The sequence below is a fragment of the Poecilia formosa genome, unplaced genomic scaffold (assembly GCF_000485575.1).
Source record: "Poecilia formosa unplaced genomic scaffold, Poecilia_formosa-5.1.2 Scaffold89, whole genome shotgun sequence".
Lineage (NCBI taxonomy): Eukaryota > Metazoa > Chordata > Actinopteri > Cyprinodontiformes > Poeciliidae > Poecilia > Poecilia formosa.
The window spans coordinates 567,105-589,860 of NW_006800028.1; the positions used below are offsets into that span (position 1 = coordinate 567,105).

Genomic DNA, 22,756 nt, shown 5'->3' on the forward strand with positions numbered 1-22,756 from the left:
ATATACCATAAAATGTGGAGCAGCTTTATGCAAATATATCCACTCAGCAACTGTTCTCCAAGGAAACCCGAATCCTAAACAGTTTTGTGCCATTACTGAACCATAAACTGTGTTTCTTGTTGATGTAGAGCAGAGCTTGACCAAGGAAACACAAACCAAACAGACGTTTCTGGTTTCCCCAGTAGCAGCATGTTAGAGGAGTGCAGCCGGATCGTTCTCTGGTGCCAACAAAATGCCGTGGAAACTGATCTAGTTGAGCAGCACAAAACAACTCTAAGATATTACTATTTTTAAGCTGGACCACTTTCTTTTACCTTTTTTAAAACGGGCACCAACTTAATGTTTTTTTTGTCAGTATAAATTTATTTTACAGTGCTGAGAATAGAACAGGTTTTAAAGACGTGTCAATTAATTCTTAGGGGAATTTGTGCCTTTAAAAAGGAGCTTTACGTGTCCTGGTGAGGTTGGAATATTTGAAGTATTACATGTTTTAGTAATGTAGCATTATTTAATACATATTGCGATGGTGCATCGATCAGACGTTGATTGAAGTTGGCAAGTATTATCCAGCTCTTAAGGTAATTTGTTCAATTAAATCAATGGTGTTGGAGAAAGTTTAGTCAGAAAAAAAAAAAAGACATTTAGGAGTGCGAGTCCCAGGGAGCAGGACCTGGAGACACAGATACAGGCTTAGTTAAAGCTGTGGTATTTCCTGCAGCTTTACAGGTTGCAGTGATCTGCTTGAGAGATATATATGATGCACAGTGGAGCTTGAGAAATCTGTTTTCACTCCACAGACAGTGATATATGCCGTACTATTGGACAAGGAGTGAAGTACACACCTGCATCAAGGCTATTGAATGTGCCGCGGCTGCTCTTTGTGTGATGAAGTCCACCTGCTCTGTCCTCTGTCCGCAGTAACTGATCTGTGCCTTCTGCCACTCAGCTGTGGACATGTTATAAATCGTTTTGTGCTGGACTTCGATGCTAAACCCCAGATGTCTACGTTTGTGAATAGACTGGAGTTTCTTCTCTGTAACTGATCAATCATCCATCTTTTAGATATTTTGAGATAAAGAAAAATTTGATACATTGTCCTTTTATAATCTTTGTTTTCATAAAGACTGTGAACATAAAGACAGTTGCCCGTGAACAACTGATCAACAAATATGTAACATCCTCTAAAAAAATAGTTTTAATGAATATTAAGGTATATTTGGTGTTTGATCTATTAAAAATAGGCAGTCAGGTATTTGTGGATTTTAGCTTTTCGCAGGTGGTTGTGGTTCCTAACCTATTTGAACATAATATTTTAGAATGACCCAGTCAAAGTCCTTCTTTGAATCTAATAGAAAATTTGTGGACAGAGCTAAAGATTAGGGTGATGTCAGGGAGGTCATCCAACCTCATAGACCTGAAGCTCTTTACTCAAGGTAAATTGGTAGAATACCAGCAGAAATATGCAAAAAGCTGGATAGAAAATAATAATAGTTTTATTGCTGTTATTTCATTGGCTTTTGAATAAGATGATGAATTTTTTTTAATTAAAAATGTGAGTAATGTTTGTGATGTTTTTCAGGGGAGACAATGGACTGCCTCATCCCTTTTTGTAGACAAACATTACCTCTAAATCTACCACTGGAATGTACTTTTACAATTTTGGCCTTGACTGTATATTAAAGTAGTTTTGAATTAAAGTTTTAAAAAAGTGAGTGGAAAGGTAAATAAACACCCAATCCACACATATTTAAGTTGCATCTGAGATGCACGTGAGTCGTTTTCAGTGTCTCTGCTAGTTTTTCTGTTGAAGTCGAAGGCAGGAGCTCCTGAAGAAGCTAATTAGTAAATACATCTCAAAAGTTGACATCCGTTAAACACCTAATTTCACTAAATTTGCTTTGAGTGAGCATATTTTTGCTTCGTTTAAACTGGAAATCGTTCTTCAAATTTTTACTCCAACAAAGTATGATGTAATGTCTGCTTATGTGTTCATTTTTGTCTGCTGATTCTCCCAGTTCTGCTCAAGTTGTAGGAATTCACTTTGTAAAATGGCATTTACAGATGAGTTAAATAGAATACATTTGAATTAATTAGGCTGGATCGTTGAGTTGAATAAAGGTTTCATCTGCTTTTTTTTTGTCTGCCTGTAGTACTTCTAATATCTGCACTATGAGTTTCAATATCGGTTTAGTTTAAAGAAAAGTATCTCAAGCCAAACTGGACGCAGTAATGCTTTGAAACCCGAACGTGGTCGGGTATTTCTGTTTGTTGTCTTTTGCTCGGCTGTATCAGAATATCCTCTGTGTCTCCTCAGCAAGACGCAACACAGACGCAGAGACGGCCTGATAATCTGTTCTCATGAAACTGAAATCCAGACTCTGTTAAACCAACATCCATAATCCTCACTTACAGCAGACATACTTCATTAGTCCCCCAACGTGACTTTAAAAGCTGTTTTCAAGGCTGAAATCAATCACTGAGAAATACTTCAGTCTGTGTTTGAACTTTAAAGTTCAACCTGGATAAGTAAGAAAAAAAAGTTTTGTCTGATTATCGCAAAACTAAAACTTCTGGTTTATCAGGAGAAGGCTGATGACATGCAGATTTTCCATCTTTCATTTGGAGTCGAACTAAAGAGGTTAAAACTTCTTTTTTTGACAGAAGGGATGTGCCTGGCTCTATGGATGGTGTGAGGAGTGATGAGCCTTATCTGCTGCGAGGCGTTGGGGTTTGACAAGTGTTTTGCTGAGAACCTGTGTGACCAAATGGCCTGTCTGTGGGGTGAAACATCTGCTTCCCTTCTCATGCATTAACATCTGAGTCAGAAATTGATACCTCTCTTCACTGCCATATCTCATTTTGTTGACTTTCTGCTCTCATGTCTTCTTTTTTTTTATGGTTTTCAACAACTTTTGACTTCCTTGAGCTGTGAGACTGTTTTCTCTTGCAGTGGTAAGTTTCTGCATGGCAAGAGTTCTCCGCTGTGGAAACGGCGAAGGCTGTAATTACAACCATGTGCTCTTCGTGAGTTATCATCTTTTGGCAGAAAGGAAAGGATAGTGGTCACAGTGGTGATGGGCGCCTTATGAGAGCAGTTGGGGTGAATATTTCTGCTAACAAAGAAGTGATGCAGGAAGAATTCAAGGATCACTCGAGGCAAGAAACCTCGGAAATCTCCAGAAGCCAACTGGAAAATGAAAGTGGGAGCATAAACATACAGCTTGGCCCAAACTATCAGGTCCTTTAATCCTTGTTAATAGCAAATAGGTCATTCATCTCTGTCCTTCACAGAACATTATTGTTAAAGTTACTTGAGCTGGGATCTTGGATTTTACTTTAAATGTTCTTTCACCTGGTCAAAAACATGCTGGTTGAGTTTAATGGAGACACTGAAATGTTGGGCTTAAATGTGAATGAGGGTCTCTTACAGTATTTTAATTGGTCACAACCACAAATTTCAATTATTTTTATGTGATTGGCAAACACAACGTAGCTCAAAGCTTGAAGAAAAAAGGTTTCTGTTTGCAAATTTGTTTTCTGCAAATAATGCAAAACAGAGTTGCATTTCTCTCAGCCCACTGAATTAAATTACTGGCAGAAAAGTGTCTTCAGTATCTACCCAATATTTAGAAGATGAAGATGAAACTGGAATTCAACTTTTTGGACTACATGCCAAATAGTCTGTAGTCCATTTGGCATGTAGTTGATACTGTGAATACACCATAAAACAAGGTGGTGGAAGCATCATGCTGTGGGGACGCTTTTCCTCCCCAGCAGAAACAACTGGCCAGATATGATGGGAGGATAGTCAGAGCAAGAAATAATTTAATCCTGGAAGAAAACTGGTCACCTGCCAGTAGGACAATAACTCCAGAGCTTATTGCTTAAATGGTCTAGTCAAAGTCCAGTCCTACATCCAATTGAGAATAAGTAACAAGACATGAAAGTTAAAGTTTGGAAGTGCTTTTTGTCTAATCTGACTGAGGATGAGTCATTTTTGCAAACAGTAATGGGCAAAAATGTCAGCCTTTTTAAAATGTGTAAATCTGGTAAAGACAAAAGACATGAAGTCATAAATGCACCATAAAAAAAGAAAACATATTGACTGAGTGGTGGTGAACACAAATGCATGTCAAACTTCTAAGATTTTATTTGTAAAGAAATTTCCAATACAGCACATTTATTTTGGTGGTTGCAAACTGACAAAATATTGATCGATTTAAGTGGTATAAATCATTTTGCAGGGTCTCTTCGAGGGACTGGCGACCTGTTCAAGGTATGCCCCACCCCTTGCACACTGACCACTGGAGAAATGGCCTCATCACCCTGCAAGGAGTACAAATGTGTAGGAAAAGTAGAGACAGATTGGACAAGGAGTTATGCATCCTTGTAAACTTTAGACTTAAATATTTCTCATTAGTTTTTCATCCAACAAGCAAAGTCTTATTGATCCTGCCCAATACGTGGGACTCTGTTTGGAAAATCTGTACTTTGCTTTTGTTTTTACTTCTTTCTGCTCCACTAATAATCCCTTACCTCTTCTGAAAGCTTACAGTAACACAAAAAACACAATTTCAAGGCCTTGGGTAAAACAAAAATAAGGGAATAAAGGTGAAACTTTAAAGGCTTCTATCTTTCTCGGGAGTTGTTTCTCTCACATCAAAGCCAGAGAAGTTGCTGCAGAAGACGCCTCAGCTGTCTCACTCAAATCACATGACTTCAGGCTTTTGAATCTAGGTGGCAACGCGTCTCTCTTTTCCCCCTTGCACTCAGTGATGCTCGGAAAACTTTTCAAAACTGATACAACTTGACCTTTGAGTTTCAAAGTTCTGCTAAAACCCACAGAAACCCTCTAGCCTCATCCTGACCCACAATCTTCTGGTTTTAAAACTTTCTACTTCCCCCAGATGAATTGCAAAGCATGCGGTGGCTCGACGCTTCTCTGTGTGTGATTTAGTTTTAATTTCACTCTGCCTCGGGTCTCGAGATTCAGATATTAAACACACCACTCTGATGCTCCGATACGTCTTCGTGTCAAAACAGACTGGGTCCGCAGCTGTTGTAAATCAGAAAAAATTGTAATCTGCTGTGACTGGAACATGCGAATCCTCTCTATCTCTATCTGTCCAACACACACAGAGGAACGCGTACGCTCTTTTAATCTCCTCACAGGCACAGTCTGCCTTAAGCCCACAGAGCCTGTCTTTGTGTTGGTGTTGGGGAAACTTCAAAGGCGGTTAAACATCACAGAGGGGTTTTGTAGCGGGTCCTAACCTTTTGACTACTGTGTGTAACACAAAGACGCGGTATGAGGAATGATAGAACCTCTATCAAACTCAACTGGGCTCACTCATGTGTCATGTGCTGAAAAACAGTGCAGCCGACCCTAATTATGGGAGCAGACATCTTAAATTATAATCAGTGTTTTTATTGCTGTTTCCAGCAGATTAGTAAAACGTAGGTGCCTGACATAAAAAAGACCTTTGGAGCCATGTCACTCTTCCTTTATGGGTGAGAATGCAGAGACAGAGGACATTTTCAGAAAATTGGAAGGAAGGAGAGAGCACTTTTACTTTCCACAAAGATCTTTTGTGCAAGAAAAGTTGGTTGTATTTTTAAAAGCAAATACGTGAAGAGGGAGAGCAGATTCTTCTTCTTACCACAATTTGACGAGACATTTTTAACGTTGGCTATAAGAGAAAGATCAACCTAAAGCTCAGGGATAGGATTGCAACAAAGTAGCAAATTGCAAGTGTTGTTTGTGAGCATAAAGTGTCTTGGGTAAGATGGGTTTTTACTTTTTATTTTCTCCCCTGAAAGGACAAATGTCTGCTTACATCCATGTCAACTTTATGAAAGTACATCAGTAACTACCACTACTTGCATATAATATTTAGCTTCAGCTGGGACTTTTTGATGTGAGCCAAATGGTTGATGGATTTTCTATCAATATCTTAGCAGCTCTTCCAACTACCCCATGTAGGACGACAGCTTTAAGTGACCAAATGTGTGCAACTGCATCAACCACACATTATGTGTATAAGTGAGACTTTCAGCTGCTCAAATGTTTTATACAACCATTGCTAATATAAAATATTATGTTTTCAAGAATTGATGCAGGTTTGTGCATGTTGCTGACAATGCTGGTCAGAACTGGAGCACAAATTTCAGCTTTGGGCTGAATAATCCTTTTTTTTTTTTTGCCAATATATTCAGCCTCCAAGCTTTTGCTTTCATGTAGCATTTGTCTTCATTTCCTTCTCCTCACTGCATAAATGAGCACTTACATTTCAACTTTATAAGCTCACTTTTGTTTTGGATGGCACTGTGTTAATCATTGATGTTTGAATATGGTATTCTATTTTCTCCACTTTTAAAAATGGTAGTTTTAACTAATGTGGGCTATAAGCTTCCTACCAGATTTTGAAATTGATTATATATGCCCTTTAAGTGGTTCATGCTGCCTTTACTGCAGGAAGTTCTGCAGGAGAATTTTCTGTTTAGGACAAGCTTTGCTTTGCGTGTCTTCCAAAAAAAGGACACTGGTTCTTAGACAGTGACAGCATTTATGAAAATCCCTTTGATCCTCCTCGCTGCTCGGATATTATCTCATTAAGTTTTGTGTATGTTTGTGTTCAAGAGCCACTTGCATTAATGGTATTATTCAATATTAAAGCCTTCATCCGACAATTCAGAGTTGCAGCAAAGCATACTGATTAGCTAGTCAAGATATAATTAAATCTCTAATTATATCATTCTGCACCTCAGGTATTAAAAGTGATGTACTAACCTTGTAGCCAATTTCCTGCATGCAGACTGTGATATTTAATAGTCATAGTACATCGGGGTAATTCAAATATCCATGGGAACAATCATAAATTTCTGTTTGATTTCTTAAACTGACACTGCTAAAGATTAAGGACTGAGTTGTTACAATATATGGCTTAGGATGGGATATGTAAATGAAATTATAGAGCTAATTATCGCCAGAGTGCAGGAATATCACATACTGGCATATTGAACACAGAGTTGGCAGGAAGAGTTTTACTCAAACTATTGAATTCTTAAAACAATAAAAAAAAAAATAGGTGGGAAAGTAATTAACATTGATTCCTGATGTTGACCTGCTTAAGTGTATCTTATTATGCCATAATTACAAATAAATATTTTAATAAACAGGAATAAAACCACCAAAGAACAAACAGTGAGCTTGTAGTACGCTCTGATAAATATAATTAATATGAGTGTTACGTAAAACAAAAACTGACATCTGAAAGTGGATGAGAAATTTGTGAGGTCAAAAGAAAGACCAGTCATGGTTTGTGTTTTCTTTTTTCTTTTTTTCTTGCTTTTTTTTTTTTTTTTTGCTTTCTTTGTTGCGTCCAGCAAAGGCGAAAGCTCTTCTGGTGCAGCCAAAACATGAAAGCTGTAAATGTGTGTAGAAAACAGAGGCGGCCTTAAAGAACAATGAGCTAATCAGCCGAGGAAATTATGGCTTGTGGGTTGATGTCAGTCAAGGAAGTGCGTAAATGCTGCGGGAAAAAAACATACAGCCCATTGTCTTTATAATCACTCGAAATGAGCTGCAAATAATTTCTCGATCGGCTACACAAAAGCCTGAACACGCTTTAGCAGAAAGGAGACGCAGAATAAAGCTCAAGTAACACAACGGTGACTGCTTTAGAGTAGAAGGGATTTTAGTTTTACAGTTGGATCTGCATGTTTCTTTGAAACACTGGATTTTATTTTTTTATTTCGTAAAGGGCCATTACACCAACCTTTAACCTAAATCCCACCATGGCTTTTTATACAGGATTAGAGTAAATCCAATCATTCAGCTAGTGGGACATCACCCACTAGGCACGATATTGCTGAAAAGACAGAAAAACTGACACTATCTACCAAGGTATTTTCTGCTTTTGCTACCATTTTCTGTTCCTCAGAGAATGGTAAACTTTGCTCAGACTAGCCTGTGTGATGCTAGGTTTGAACCTGAGCAAAACAGCTAAATCCAAATGCATTGATTTGCAGCCTTGTGATTGGCTGATTCACGATTTGTGCTAACAAGCAGTTGAGAAATTAAAACAAAGATTTCTGCGTTAGTTGGAAAATAAAATTAGATTTTGATTTCTTTGCTGTAGTGTTCTTTTACCAACTTAAACATGTAATGTTATATATTCACACTGCATCCTAAATGACAGTGGGGAGGTTTTCCTACTAATTCTGTTTCCCACAGAATGAGATGAAGAGAAATCGGAGACACATTGACAAGAAAGAAAAAGAAAAAGTGCTCCATCGCCGTCTCCACGAGGTCACAGTCCCTTTCTATCATCGCAGCCTCACGTTGGCACACAGGTGTCAGAAAGATACCTGCAGCTGAAAATAGCCCTTGCAGAGCAGCTGTCAGTTGACAGGTCGTATTACTGTGAAATCCGAGCATGAAGGGAAATCATAAATTACATTAGCTCTTGATAAGCACATCTGATCAAAAACATTGTGCTTTTTACTTGGTAAAAGCAAGGTTCTTTTCTGATTATATTTGCAGAATATAAATGGAAACAGATACTGTCCAAGATCTTATATTTTCTACATAAACCTATATTTTAAGAGATGCTTGTCTCGCATGTTACCAGAAACAAATATCTTAGTAGAATGAAAATCATTTCAAATATTCAGGGGTAGGATTCCTATTGAGCGTAACATTACATAAGGCAAATATCACTAAAAATCTCCCGTACTCTTTCATAAATTAGAGATTAACTAATTTATAAACACCACAATGAATTAGCTTTGAACTGATAACTGTAATCCAGGTTATGGCCTTTCCTTCAAATTAGGGATGCACAGTATTATTGGCATGGTATCGATCGATATGACGCGTAAAATTTAATATCGGACATCGGCCATTCTGTCAAAACAATTCACCGATATAAAAGATGTTTTATATGATAAACCAGCGACAATAATGCCTGCAGCAAAGCGTCATAAAAAACTGTTAAGTATTAATGCACAACTGATGTTCCTCGTGAACAGGCTGAGTTTAGTTTTGTGAAGATTTACAAATTTGCAGTGTTTGAAAAGATATATCGTTAACAAATTTGACATTGAACATAAGTTGAAAGTGTTACATAATTTCCAGCCTCCCTTTTAGCATTTGCATTTGGTAGAGGGTTAAATTGACAAAGACAATGCAGTATTTTAATTCCACAGTAGAGAAAGCCATACAGTTTCAGTAAGTAGGTATAGAAAAAAATATCAATATTGGTATTGCTTATCAGCCAAATGAGTTTTAGTATATCGGCATATCGGATATCGACCAAAAATCCAATATCGTGCATCCCTACTTCAAGGAAAGACGTTTTTGAGGAGTAGTGTAGCCTAGGCTGACTCAAATTCTCTGTCACTACACAAACAAAAGGAGAAACAGAGAAAAGCTTTTGACCACTCTGCAGCTGCAATATCTCAGCAGATTTTATATCACCTCAGATCCTCCTCTCCTCTATTTCGTCTCCTTGCATATCTTCCCCTTATCCTCCACATAACCTTCAGTGCAACATTATTGTTCTATTCTCTTTAATAAATCTTCATCACGTGACCCTCCATTCGTTCATCCCCAAAGTCTCTTTCCTTGAAGTCTCTTTCCATCCCCCTACTTTCCTTCCACCTCACCAATAATGAATCCATAAATTGGAGCAACACAGCAGTGGTTACAGGTCGAGGTTGGGGGTGGGGGAAAGGGTGGATGTAACGGAAGGGGGAGGAAGAGAAGAGCCAGGCTCGACAGAGAAGAGGCGACAGGTATCTGAGAGGAAATGGAGCTAAGGAGAGGCAGGGAATGGATTCATTCCTGCAGATAGGAGAACTGATATGACATCAACTGCCGAAGAGACAGACTGCAACGGGAAAAACAGTCGAGAAGGTGCTGAGATGGAGGAGAAAGACAGGGACAGGGCAAGGAGGCTCTGTAAAATTGGTCTGGGAATTAATTTGCACCAGGTAAGGTATAGCCTTGGAACATGCCAGCCTAGTCAGATCAGAGGTCCTGTGGAAGGGAGACTGATCACAATGGCAGCAGATGGTGGAAGGAGAAATAGTCTGCTGATGGCTTATGGGGGAGGTGATGGAAGGAAAGGCAAGATGTGTGCTACAGAATAACATTTACAATCCCATGAGAAGTATTGTCCACATTCCAGATATCTTCTCTTTTTTTTCTTTTGCATTCCACTTATATGTTTCAGATCATAAAACAATATCAGACTTGGCTGAACCGATTAAATACAAAATGCAGGTTTCAAATTATAATTTAGGTTTTTTTTTCTAAGAGATGAAAGCCTTCCAAACCAACAATTTAGGAGTTTTCAACTTCAGGCAGTCATTAGGCCTGGATGTGGCTAGTAAAATTAATCAACTTAACTCCTGACCAAGCCAGAGGTTGACTCGGATGGATTTCTTTCCCTAAAAAAACAAAATCATCATTTGAAAAATGCATTTTTTTTTGTCAAAATCAGTTCGATGATCTGAAACATGCATGTGATAAAAAAAGGGAAAAAAACAAGACATCTGTTAGGGGGTACATACTTTTTCACAGAATCTTAGCAGCGAGAGATGAGGCCTGGCTAGACGCACACAAAGCTCAAATGTACTGTGAAACACGAGCAACAACACTGCTACTGCAGTGGCCCCGCTGGAATGCCAAACAATGGTGCTGCTGGGTGTCGAATATAATCATTTGTCTGTGAATCATCACTTTGCAGCATTACTAATTACTCCGGTGGTGTTGGACTAATACATATTGGCAGCACTGTAGTATTCATTAGCAGATAAGATTTCTGTCTCAGCTGCAAATGAAAAATTTAAGGGGTAATTTTAATTTCTTTTACATCATAAACAAGCTTGCAAATGACTTTGGATATGAGATAATATATTTTAGCTGAAGCATAAACTCCAGATTGATGGTGCTGCTGAATGTTGATTCCTCATTTCTGCTGCATAAATTTATCTAAGTCATTAAAATGTAGATGAAATGACTTATTTGCTTGGTTTCAGACTCTATAATCATTTCTCATATGTGTACACTGTTTTCCACTTTTACGTTTTCACAGTACAGTTGACACCTGAAGCCAGCGATGCTTAGAAACGACAGGAAGGAAGAGGAGGCTGGATGGGTGGAGCGGGAAATGAGTACTGTTGGCTGTGGTGCTCAATTTGCCATGCTGAAAGAGTGTTAAGCTGTATGGAGGCAAAACTGTGCTTAATACCATCAAAGCAATCAACACAGTGGAAAAAAAAAGCGAATATATAAATAGCAAAAAAGAGGTAGTCTCAAACCAAGCCATGCAAAAACATCAAGAACTGCTCACATAAAGAAAAAATAAAAGGCAAATCTCATCAAAGCTGACTTTTAGAGAAAAAGGAAAATGAAAAGTCTGCAGAGCTGAAATTGAACCAATAAACGGTGAATCAAGCTGCAAAGGTGTCCCATAAAAATAAAATATAATAATAATAATAATAATAATAATAATAATAATGATCATACAGAAAAAAACAGCAGAAAGCATTGTTTTGACATATGAAGCCAAGTTGCCATTACCTGAGCGTAAAACTCCCAACATTCCCCCTCGAAATGAATCTAAACCCTTGCAGGTAATTTGGGTGTAAGATGGATTTTAGCTTTTGTTGAGCCAAGTAATTCTGCATCTGCTCAGGTAAAGGCAACTGGAGGCACGGCAGCATGTTGTGATGCTGGCTGTAGGCATGCTGTCTGAAGTCTCTGCCACCATTGTGCTTGGATCTACCTACTGGTGCCTTTGCTGCTTCCAGCTGCCTCTGCTGTGTTTCCTCCATAGACAGGAAACGCAGAAATTCCTACCGCAGAACCAAAATAACGCTTTATAACTAGGAGATGGCGTGATTTCTCTCTAGTCCTAGATTATGGCTCTCATGCGGAGAACCCTCACATCTGATTGGCATCGCCAAATACTTTTGAACTCGTTTGAGGGTATTTTTTTCCGCACAGGAACAATCGGCCTATCAGTCTTGCTTGTCAACAGTTGAATTCTTCAAAGACTTTTACAAGCCTGTGAATGAAATGACTTCCTGTGTTCTCGCTCAGGTTGTATTCACTCCCCAGAAGGCTGAAGACGCCACAAATCTCTGTGTGAAACGAAAGCTTTCTGTCTGAGCTCAACAGCTGCTTTCTTATTGCTATGGCTGTTTTTACACCTATAGCATTTTCGCTATTGAAGTATCCGCCTCTAATAAATAACATTATCTGTTAATTGAAGTTTAAAGTTTTCATAACCCTTCAAGTTTTTCAGATTTCGTCAGGATTTGTATAATGTATCAATGCTAATCAGTACATTTTGGTGAAGTTGAAGAAACGTGACATAGTTTTCAGAATAAAAAAAAATAAAACTCTGACCAAATTCTCTGACCAAATCTCCACAGCATGATTCTTCCACTATCATGTTTCACCACAGCTAATTTCCTACCAGACACAGCATTTTCCCTACCAGCCAGATAAATTCAGTTTGGTCTCATCCTTTAGCCACATGTTTGGTTTAACCCCTTCACCACTTCTTATGTTTTTCCTTCAGCCGTTTCATTTTGCCGTGAGAGAATTATGAATAACTAAAAGTTGTTCTTTAGAGAGTCCTCAACCTGAGCTGTGGATGTGTGTAGCTCCTCCCGAGTCACTACAGACCAATTAGCTTTGATTGATGCTTTTCTTGTCCAGCCTGTCAGTTTGTCGTCATGTATTGATAAGGTACTGAACTATTTTAGTAAATATTCAAGGCCGGGGATGTTGTTTTATAACCAAACCCTGTTGGAGCTGATCTGCAACATCATACATTGATTGCTGTTTGTTCACAGGACAGCTGGACTCATACTGACATTCAATTATGCACAGCTGGGCTCTTATTTTCTAATTAAATGATCTTTTGAGATATTAGGTTGCAGTTTTATCCATGCCTATCAAAGAAAAGGGCTAAAAATAATTCCATAGTGTAGTTCTCGTATATATTTCTCCAGGTATAAAATGAAAAACTGCATTTTCCTCCATTTAACTGTCATGTCCTTTGACTTATGTTGGTCAATCACATAAAATCCATATAAAATGTCTGGAAATGTTCAGTAGGTTTGAATAAGTTGGCAAGGGACTCTATTATTTTATTATCAATTAACTTTTATAGCCTATATTTTTAACAATGTTGAAGCTGGTTCTAATTGCAGAACCATGAACAAGTGACGTGTTGCTTTAATAGGGTGTGTTATACATCGGTCTGTCCCATCATAATGAACTGGCGGCCCTCCAGAGACCTTTAAATTCCCTCCTTCGATTGGTCCCTAGTCTCCTCCTCCTCTATCCTTTTCTCTGTGACTCATTTATCCAACGAGCTGCCCTTGAGGCGGCACAGCATTAGGCAGGTTGTTAACACAGGAGAAAAAAGGGCGTTCAATGTCATGTCACCGTGTCGCGAAGGATGGCACAGCCGGCAACCAGGCCATCTTCTCCAGGAAATAAATACATCGCCATCTTCCTTTTCAGAGTGTAATGGTCTGGATATTACATCTCCTATGGGACATTACAGTCCACAGATAATAAATCCACACTACTCTGCGTGTGTGTGTGTGTGTGTGTATTTGAGTGTGCATCCTAATGAGCGCTGAGTGTGTAGGTGCACATGGGTGAACGTGTGTCATCTCGCTTGTTTGCTACTTTTCTGCAGCTGGTTTTTCGTGCACAGCATGAGGCAATTTGTCCCCTAGAGAGAAAACCATCCACCATCTATACACCGCGTCAGCTGGAAGCAGCAAGGCAGCCGTAAATCTCAATTACATAAACCTCCCCTAACCCCTTCCACTTTACATCCCCACCCTTCCCCCCTCATTAGCCTGTTGCCACAGGCAACAGTGGACCAAACTGACTGATTTCTGTTACGTTCCAAGGCTTACCAGTGGCTTCAGGTTGAGTCTGAGAGGGCACTGCCACATAAGGGTCCTCCCCTTTGTCTGAACTCATAGGGGGGTCCTTCCGCCCCAGGGGCCCCTCGGCTGCCTCGGGGAGGGCCGAGGTGGGAAGTGAAAGGGTGTGGTGATGGTGGTGGTGGCCTGTCGGACACAGCACAGGTTAACTTCTGCTCAGAGCAAACAGGACCAAGCTCCAGTGGACACAGGCACAGACAGACCAGCTAGACTGCTCACACACACGCACACACACATATATACACACACATTCAGTCCTCAGATGAATAAACACACACTCAGACAGCTGCTGGGCTGTGTGAGGGTTAACAAGGTGTTTCCCTTGTGACCCTCTGCAGCTCATTACCAATTACATGTGTGTTTCTAAGGATTGACACGTTTCCTCTTCCTGTCATTTCCCTGTGTCTCTATCGTCTCCCCCCGTCCTGCTCTGATTGACATGTCAGATCTCTGCTGGGTCTGTCAGATGATAATTTCTCCACTGTAGCCACAGGGTGCCCCGCTGTCATATGTAGGACAAAAGACAAACTTTCTCCTCACTGGTCCTGTTGAGGATTCTGCCTGTAACTGCTCTTTAACTACAAAGGAGCCTTTAACTCAGAACATTTTCTCCCTGCTGTTTTTTTGTATACTTTTGTTCATTTCAAGGTTTTGATCAGTTTTGTAGCTGTGAAGTTAAATGTGCAGAGCTACAAAACTGATCTGGAACTTGGAGTAAACTTCTTGAACTTGCAGAGTAACAGATTCAGAGCTTTGTAAAAGCAATCACACCTCTTAAAGTGATACGTTTCCTATGTGTCTGGAGTTTATGTGATAAATCCACACAAAGTATGTTAAAATTGGGAATAATACATTGTCTTCAACTAAAAATAAAAACATATAAAGGGCGGTCCACATTCATATTCAGCTCCCTGAAATTCAAGTGCAATCAATTCATATCTGTCAAGTTTTAGATTTAAAAATATGGGAAATTCTTGAGCCAGTGCTACAGTAGGAGCAGAGGACGGTGTGTAATTATGTTTTAATACAGAAAGTTTACAAGAAAATACTAATATGAGAGCATGGAGGGGAAGAGGGGTAGTTTCCCGGCCAAAACAGGAGACCTGACAGGTATGTCAACTGTCAAAACTGAACCATATTGGTCCCTGAACAATCAGTCACCTTTTGATGAAACATGGCATCATGACGTGGGGATGCTTTTCTTCCGTAGAGAAGTGATATATTCAGAGTTGACGGGAAAATAGATGGAGTTAAATGCAGATCAATACTGGAAGAAAACTTGGAATGTCTTGATGTCTCCCTAGTTCAACCAATTCAAATTTCTAAATGATCGATAAACTATTTGTTTGCTCAAGTTGTGTTGGACATGCCGGACGCTGGCCCTTGAAGACCGAAATTGGGCAACTCTGGTTCAGAAGGAAGCATGTTGGTGTGTTAGAATGGCCTAATCAAAGTGTCAGAAGTCAACTGATAAAACTGCTTAAAAACTGCTGTTCACTGGTTCATCCAAACTGCCTGAACTTTACTAATAAGAATGGGTGAACATGTTCATCTGTAAATACAAACATATTTGTAATGAATGGTGGTTTCATAAAGCACTGAATCGGAGGAGGTGAATACAAATGCACTCCACATTTCAGATTTTACATTGTCAAAAAGTTTGAAAAAACATCAGTCATTTTCCTTCCACTCTACTCTACGTGTTTGTCCATCTCAACAAACCTCAGTGAAATAGAAATGTGAGCTGTGGATGTGAACCCACTGTGAGCTCTTCTGTGGGTGATGGATCATGCGTATCTCTCTCCTGTTTACATGCAGACATTGCTTACACCGTCAGTTTTCCTCCACCCCCCTTTCTTATGCTTCTCATTGTTCTTCATGAGCAGAATTTATGCATAAGCTTTGTTTGACTGTATTTTCGAACCGTGACAATCACATTACCATCCCACATGCTAACAGTTAAGCCTCCCTAAACAGTTTTGCTCCTATAAATGGGATATACCATGATGTACTTAAGCCATACGGCAAGGAGAAAAAAAAAAAAAAAAAAGCCCTCGATTAAGAGCGACGACGCTTTTATCTACATCGGCTCTGCAGATCACTTCCCCCAGTTACCGCTTTTGACAAGCCCTCTCCGTGGAGGAGGTGACAGCATGGGAGTGTGTGTTTGTTTGAGGATGTGCACGTTCAATATGTGTTTACGCTTGTGTTTGAAGACGGGGAGGCGACGCCAGGAGACTGCTCACAACAGACCCCCCTCGCAGAATGCCACTCAAGGCCTCCTCCTCTGCTGTGTGGCGTGGCAATCATTAAAATGATTTATTTAACTATTGGCCCAAGGCTGAGAGATTAGTGTGACAGGCCTATTTTATAATTCATACCCCACCAACAGGGGAAGTGCAATTCAGGCAGATGACACACATACAGGGAGCCCAGAGACTCTGCACTCCTTCCGAGATCAGGAGAGGGGGAAAAAAAACTGCCAACGGATGCACATCCCTCTCTTTCTACAGATTAAAGAGAGGCGAGGGTGTCTCGTCTGGAGTAAAAAAGATGAGATTTTAGAGGCTGCAATAATTTATCTTAAAATCCATATCAACCGCCAACAGATAGATAGAGGGTTTCGGGAAATGGCTGGGACCGAGTCTGGACGCAGTAAACCGGGTGTGAGTTTTTTGTCTGCGCCTCAAAACGCACATCTCTAAGCATATTGCACACGAGGAGGGGGAGCACACCAACACAGATGCTTTTTGGATGACCCTGGATCTCCAAAAAGAAGGGAGAATCACAGTGGGAGTACAGCCACAGGGGGGTGAGTGAGAGGGCTTGCTGGAGAGACTTCAAAATATCTATTCTCGTCATTCTGCATGGATCTGACCGTTTTGATCTGGCAGCTGTGAGGCACTCTGTGTGTATGCGTGTGTTTGAGAGAGAGCGCGAGATGGAGCTGAGAGGGATTCACTAAAAAGAGCTAATTTGTCCTGTGATTAGATAAAGAATATCTTTGTAAGTTTACATGTAGATGAGAGTGGCTTTGCTTCAAGTATCAGCTACTCAGGGATGATTCTGATACCAGGGTCCCGCACATTTTTTAAAGCCCAAATTGCAGACGACGTTCTCATCCTGTAGAGACGAAAGTGAAAATACCAAAAGTTCACTACTAATACTTCCTGCAAAGGTGATAGATGTATTTATGGATAACCAGATGTATAAATGTTTGATGGAAGGATGAATAAATGAATGGATGAATGTCTTATGACAACGCTGAAGGAACCCTGGTAGACCGTGGTGGATAAGAAAAGCATATGTATGAATAAAGCTGTCTGATGCTGTTTGGTGAGCATAAACACACTCTCAACTGGGCAGGTTAAAATCTCGCGGTCTCTATTGACACCCATCTAATGCACACAGCGAAGAACTTCCTCACTATCAAAGCCTTTAACCACCAACAACCAGATCCATCCAATTAACAAAGCAAAGGTCATAGCTAATCAATGCTGCAGCACAAGCGAAGGAGGAAGATGGAGCTACTAAACAAAGGGTGAGGGAGAAAAATGTCTAACAAACTAAAGGAATCAGTATCAAAGATGAAAGATTTTCATCTCTTCCACCTTTAAACACCAAAAAGGAACTACGTAAGAGCGTGACTGACTTTCCATTACCTTCATAACTGGAAGGGATGTCTATCAAAAAGAAAGGAATGAAATCAATTTGGTTAAAACCTGGAATCATTAATAATCTGTCTTTACACATGTGGGAGGAGTTTTTCATTTGCTTGAGAGGGCAAGACTGACTGAGCTGATGAAGAGGTGTGGCTGAAGTTAAAGATTTAGTGGGGGAAAGGATGGAGCTTCAAACTCCATCCTTTATGAGTTTGATTGCCGTGAGGTGGATGAGGAACACTTACCATTCAGTGCCACAAATGTATCTGCAGAGAAAAAGAAGAAAAACGAAAGGAAACCTGTTATTGTGGGCAATGAAAGGGAGCTTATATGCTTTAACACGATGGAAAACCATGACTTTTAAAGTAATTCAGAGTTGGCTGGCAGCTCAATATTCTCTTTCCGTCCAATCAAAGGGAATTTTTCAGGGTTTTACGGCTGATGGAGGTATAATTCTCTGGGTTAGCTCATAAACACACAAATGAAAGCAAAGGAGAAAATTACAGCCTTTATAGAGTTATTTACTGATTTGATTCAATATCAAACACAGAATAAAGTTTCAGTACTTGTTTGCAAGTGCTAACAGAGTGCATTTGGTCCTGAAAAGAACAAATATACTGTCTCAAAGTGTGAAGAATAAAAGCCCACCTTTTAAGAATAGAGGCTGCCTTTGAATAGTCTTGTTTTTGCTTTCAATATAACAGTTCCTGCGACTTTTCACATCTACAAACTCAGCGTGCTGCTGAATTGTTTGTGTTTTTGAGGAAATGCTCGAAAAGAAACTCAGGGTTTGCCCAATGGGACACAGGGCTCTATTGACCAGGGACCGGAGAAACAGCGGGGAAAGGACACAAGAGGCTGAAAGGGACAGATGGATGGAAGACGCTTGAAAGAGGGAATTGTAAGGCCAGAACAGACAGGAGAAGAAAAAGGTGACGGCAGCAAAGAAGGAAACGACGGGCTGAGAGGTTAGCAGAGTTAACAGAGAAAACAGGAGACGACGTGGTAGTGAGGGAGGTGTGGAAAAGAGGAGGAAAGATAAGAGTGAAGAGGGCTTGCTTACTTTGGCAGTCTCCCAGGCCATCTGTGTTACCATGCTCCACGTCCTGCTCGAAGGCTGATCTGCAGGGAACAGAGATATCATGGTCAGTGGCGGAAAACGGGGCAGGCCACACCCAGCAACGCCATGAGAAAGCTAACACAGAAACACCACCACAGACAGCATACGCTGGAAACACAGCGTGGGATGCAGAAAGTCCCATGCTGTGCTGGAAGCAAAGAACACCTGGCAGGCACCCTGGAGACCTGAATCAGTGGTAATGCAGACGTCAGACAGTGAAGTAAATATCTAGAACAAGAGCTGTTGCTTGGAGTGTTGAAAATAGTTTTTCTCTATGATTTATGTTGTTGGGCTTGTACAATGACTAACATTTTGTAAGGTTGTGTTTTTATGGCAGAGGAGGAGATAATACACGGCGACTTATAGCACATTGAAGTTATTTAGGGGCAACGGTGGTAGGAGTTTGTCCCGTTACCAGTGGGCTCCTGGCTTGGACTCCTGCTTCAGTCAGTGGTCAGAGGCTCCGGTGGCACCTTGCTCCTGTCAGACTACCCCAGGACAGCTACAACATAGCTCACCACCATCAGCTTATAAATGGATGTGTGAAGATCTTTGGCTCCTTTGGACTTAATAAAGTGTTACAGGTCATTTATCATTCATAAGCTAGAATCTGAGAAATGCCTGATCATCAGTGTTTCAGCTGCAAGTTGGAAAACAAGTAAGGATTCGACTTCAAGACGCACTTCAACGAGGTCATTTCTTCCACCCAGAGGCTGGATTTATGCTGTTTAGTCAGAAGGCAGTTTTAGCCAAACTTTGGCACATATTATTGCTTATTGCTCACTTATGCTAAGTAAGCTATGTTCAGTTTTCACACTCTGACCACACAACAGGACATGTTGTTAAAATAAACAGCCAACATTTAATGTAGTGCTGTTTGATCTTATTTTGGCACAGTACAGGTGGAATATACCACTGTCATTAGCTTAGCTTAGCATTGGGGGCTTGCTGAAAGCTCATTAACATTCCTATGGCGCTTTTATAGAGTCAAGAAGAGTACAAACTCTTATTTATTTTAGATTACAACAATACATTACTTATAAATGAAAGAGCCGATGGGTGAATGTGTTATTTCTATATCTTTCACTATTTATGCTAAGTTAAGCAGGAGAGTTCTGCTGCTTTTAGCTTCCTATCCAATCTATAAACATGAGAGCACGATCAATTTTCGCATGTAACTCCTAGCAAGAAGGAAAAAAAAAAGTCAATTTCCCAATTTATTTTCATGAGTGCTTCACATTGTGCAATCATTTCCCATCTATACTCCATCTGACTTTATCTAGCTTGAGAAGTAATGTGAGTGTGTAGTACAATCACATGGGCTGAGAGGAGAGCAGTGGGGGGTAACCGTGCTTGAGGGCCATCATATGACAGAATAAGAGAGATTGAGATTGGGATATGTTATTTTCTGACACAGTCTGCACCGAGACATGTTTTATCCCTGAAAGACCACCAAGCAAGCTGTAAGGAGATCGGTGAAACAGAGCGGACCAACTGTCGACCAGGATCACGGTCACGCATGACAGTTTTTCACCGCCACCTCGATTCCTTCCTCTGTACTCCTCCTCCTCTGTCCGTCCACCCGTCTCTCGTCTTCCTCACCCTCCACTGGTCACAATCATAGCACAAAGGAGATTATTTTCCAAAACACCGTCACCCTTCCCTTGTGTGGAAAAATGTAGACCTCACAAGCTCAGGTGATTTCTGTAAGACAAGCAGAGCTTTCCATCGCTTTAAAGAAACGTGAAGGCACAACACTGAAACTTTCAAGAAGAATAACGTGTTCTGGTATTCATGTAAATACCTCAGCCATTACTGTCACCCTATAGGTAGCAGAATGAGCCAGACTGTAATAGCCCACCCTGCAAAGGCTTTGAATGCTAGAGCATCACAAAAATGTCAAAAAAAAGGGAAAAACTATTTTGCTTTTAGAAAAGAAATCTGAAAAATGTCATGTGTGTTCAGCCTCCTTGGATCAATTCTTTGTGTAAGCAACATTTGATTAAATTAATGCAATTGCCTTGACTTTCACTGGGCCATTCTCACAACATTAATTTGCTTTAAACTAAATCATTTCGCTGTGGCTCTTCATAGCTTGGATTTTGTTTTATAACCTTTATAACATCTTCCTCTCTAACATGTCTGCTGTGCTCATTGGTCCTCATATCGGTCTTCGTTCACCAATGTTTTAAAAAACCTCTGAGACATTTTCAAAAGCAGTTTTATTTCACAAAGTTGACATATTATTAGGTGACTCCCAAAAACACGTGACTGCAAACCACTCAAAATTTAAAACCATATATAAGTCCTTTCCAGTTTGCAATTTTGCAGTGAGAGTTATGAGTACAACTTATTAGTCTCCTATTAAACAGGATTTCTTCATTAACAAATCCCTTTTAAAATCCAGTACTCAACAATAAGAGTAGCATCCTATCTTCATATGTGAAACATCAGTTGATCTGATTTTCTTATCGTTGTCAGTCACAGGCACGAAGCAGAGACAGAGTGATAAAACTAACAGCACAGATAGTCAAAACACTCCTGATATCTGACAAACCCTCATCATAGGCATTTTATCGCTGTGCCTTGAAATGCTGTGTATTTCCAAGAGCCTTGTTGTCATGGTTCCCCATATAGGTTGATTTTAACGTTATCAACTGTGGCAAGATGAAGCTTACATGGTTTAAATCCCACATGACTTGAGATGAATTAGCAATGAGCATTGAGTTTATAGATGTGGCGTCTGGGGTTTGCTTGGCACACAGAGTGAATGAACCGCAGTGTGAACCCTGAGTTAAGGAGGTCATCCTCATAGTGGCTGCGTTACAGCTACTGAAATGCAGTGCGTCTGAATGCGACACTGCAGGAAGTCCATTCAAGGTTAAGAGCCCACTGCAACAGTACGGTGTAATGCATATTTAAATCAGACTGGAGATGCGCTCTACAGATCTGGAGGGAACCAGGAATGGTGTTTATTATTTATCACCTAGCATCAGATATGATTATTATACTAGATGAGAGGTTGTATGCAGGGGACATGGTTGCTGAAATGTGGGTCAGGCATAATGGCATCAATTATTCATATCAGAGGTGAACTGAAAAGTAGGGAATTTACTGTACGTACAGTATGATGCAAATATGCAGATGGGTCCCAAATAGCTGTCATTTACCTTCTTAATTTATAGCTTTCACTTCATCGGGTCTCAAACCAGCATATGGGCCCATAATATCTGCGTCTGTTCATATGATAGGCTGATTACAGCAACACAACCGTGCAGCTATTTCACAAAACACCAACCATTCAGAATCAGGTGCAATTATATGCATGAAAAAAGCGGGTGACTAGGGACCATATTGCAAAAGACTAGAGCACAAGCTGTTTGCAGGCAGTAGGTATAAGAGGCATAACTACACATGGGAAAGCTGGCACGCTACCATTGGGGCCAGATGGAAGAAGTAAAGGAGGGGAGGGTTGCAAGAGAGGAAGAGTGAGTTGGAGGAAAATAGAGGGATAAAAATAGATGCACAGGCAGGAATGGACATAAGCAGGTAAGACAAGTTATTTGGAAGAAAATATAAATCGGACCACTTTAACAACAGATACCACCAGGATAAACACTATTTATCTCTCGCTTTCAGAAATCCTGCTACATGAAGCAAGGGTACAACAAGCTTTCAGTCCTAAAATGGGTGATTATACACTAAATAAGGAGTCTATGATTGAGATTCACGAAACACAAAAATGAAACCTTCTTAGAGTTTTTTGGCATTAGGACCACCTTAGAATTAGACGGGTATAAAAACTGCTGTAAATTATTCTTGGCTTTATTCTGCAATCATCAACAAGACTGAGGATCGACACTGTCTTCATCAGAGTCACAAGTGAACACTTCAACAGGGCGAGTGATTACAGTCAACAGGATACAGGTGTGCATTATTCATTGGAAGTTTAGAACAAGTAATGTTAGAAGCTTATTGGTCAAATAAA

The 22,756-nt window shown here is 40.1% G+C and overlaps 1 protein-coding gene across 1 annotated transcript in view; it reads right to left on the reverse strand.

Annotated features, from left to right (window-relative positions):
• Window positions 1–13,891: 13,891 nt before the first annotated feature.
• The window catches only part of LOC103141820 (semaphorin-6A-like), a 116,923-nt gene continuing 108,058 nt past the window's right edge, over window positions 13,892–22,756 (reverse strand). Inside the window, exons 16-19 of the mRNA XM_016674038.1 lie at window positions 18,712–18,770; window positions 17,894–17,914; window positions 17,649–17,669; window positions 13,892–14,112 (exon numbers count right to left, since the gene is read on the reverse strand). Of these exons, the coding sequence (XP_016529524.1) occupies window positions 13,892–14,112; window positions 17,649–17,669; window positions 17,894–17,914; window positions 18,712–18,770 (322 nt within the window). The remainder of the gene's footprint in view (window positions 14,113–17,648; window positions 17,670–17,893; window positions 17,915–18,711; window positions 18,771–22,756) is intronic.